At 47.0% G+C, this 1,542-nt stretch overlaps 1 protein-coding gene across 1 annotated transcript; it reads right to left on the reverse strand.

The window, feature by feature from the left end:
• Positions 1–328: 328 nt before the first annotated feature.
• On the reverse strand, positions 329–1,223 carry GSTUM_00007433001 (uncharacterized protein; the record flags this gene model as incomplete). Its single annotated transcript, XM_002839417.1, has 2 exons — positions 329–952; positions 1,029–1,223. The coding sequence occupies 2 exons, from the start codon at positions 1,221–1,223 to the stop codon at positions 329–331; spliced, it is 819 nt and encodes a 272-aa protein (XP_002839463.1).
• Between the last annotated feature and the right edge of the window lie 319 nt (positions 1,224–1,542).

Genomic DNA, 1,542 nt, shown 5'->3' on the forward strand with positions numbered 1-1,542 from the left:
AAGTCCGTGATTGTCTGCGCTGCTTGGAGACGCTCCATTGGTAATGTGCTTCGCCGCTCCAGGAGCAGGTTAGGATTGTGTTCTAGGACGTGGAAGACCAGTAGCTTTACAATGTCCACAGGACTTTTCAAATACCCGCGCACCGTTTCATTTGAGCAGAAGATGAACGCTATTTGGTGCCTAAGCACGGTTGCTGTATCTTTGAGATCCACTGCTAACCTACCCAGAGCTTTTGGCAGCCCCCGGAAATCGAGTTCCACAGGTAAACCCAAAAACCCGGATATCTTCAAATTCTCAAAGCCAGGAGACTTGTATCCAAGGCAAGGCCTTAACTGTCCGAACATAGCTCGGCAAAGCTTTTTCTGATCCCGTTGGCTAGGCAGAAATCTATTTTTGCAGCTCTTTTGTGCCGTACAAATAAAATCAACAAAGTTAGCCATAGGGGGGGTTCTTCCAATTTCCCTTTCGCGAAAACAGATAGGGTCATACCACATATACTAAAGAATCCGTCCGGCATCATTTGCGTATAGTAAGCTTGTCCCTGCATCCCTCTCCTCGCATCTAGCTCTTGTCCGGTGTCTATCCCAACGCCAGGCCGTTTCACGTTTTCGTAGAGCAGCTCTTTAATCTCTCTCGTCTCTTGCTTGTGCCCGACGTCTGCTAACTTGGCGACATGTTCCCCATGCTCGCGGATTTCAACTAATAGTTCCCCGAACGATAATTCGAAGGGACTAAAGATGGCTTTGAATAAGCGAGACGTACTACTGCCGCGATACCAAATTGTTGCGCGTTGCAAGAATGATATCATGTGGGCGTAGAGACTGGCGACTGCATTTATCATCTCGCCGTTAGGATACAAGTGTAAAAGTGGGACCACCTGCGAAAGAGATTCGGCAATCCGTACGAGGGTTTTTGCGACTTGCTTTACTGAAGTTTCATGGTTGATGACGATCTACGGCGGAGGATAAGGCGGTCAGTATTTCTTGTATCAGGGGTAATTTAGAGCGTACGAAGAATTGCTAACTTACGACGAATAGTAGTTTCATTGTTCCCCACGCCAAAGAAACATACTCTGGGTGATGTTGGGCAATGACATCCAAGATTTTGCCATAATATGTCACTCGGGTAGAGAAGCACTCTAGCCATTTCCGAGGCTTCTTCCAGCAACGTTTATTTTCCCAACTCTCCATAGCTTCACTTGTGTACTTCAAGACGTCATCCATGGTGGTGAACTTTTTAGGGTCGATCAGTTTCCTCTCATCATCTGTTAAGGTCTTATTAAAAATCCGGACCGCCTCTTCGAACGCCCTTTTTGCCGGGTCCAAGTTGCTAGAAGTCCGATTACCACGAATCAACAAGTAAACACTTTACCAAATGAAGATATAATAATCTACCTCAACCTATCCGGATTCGTCAAGCACTTTCTAACAGTCTCCCTTTCTTCATCACAACCACCAACGGCTGGTATTGGCACAACCCTGTCCGAACGAGCCCCCTTCTTCACCTCAAGGGCTAAAGAGGTCCTGCGGGCTAACGCGTGTT

Source organism: Tuber melanosporum, assembly GCF_000151645.1.
Source record: "Tuber melanosporum whole genome shotgun sequence assembly, scaffold_36, strain Mel28".
In the NCBI taxonomy this organism is placed as follows: Eukaryota; Fungi; Ascomycota; class Pezizomycetes; order Pezizales; family Tuberaceae; genus Tuber; species Tuber melanosporum.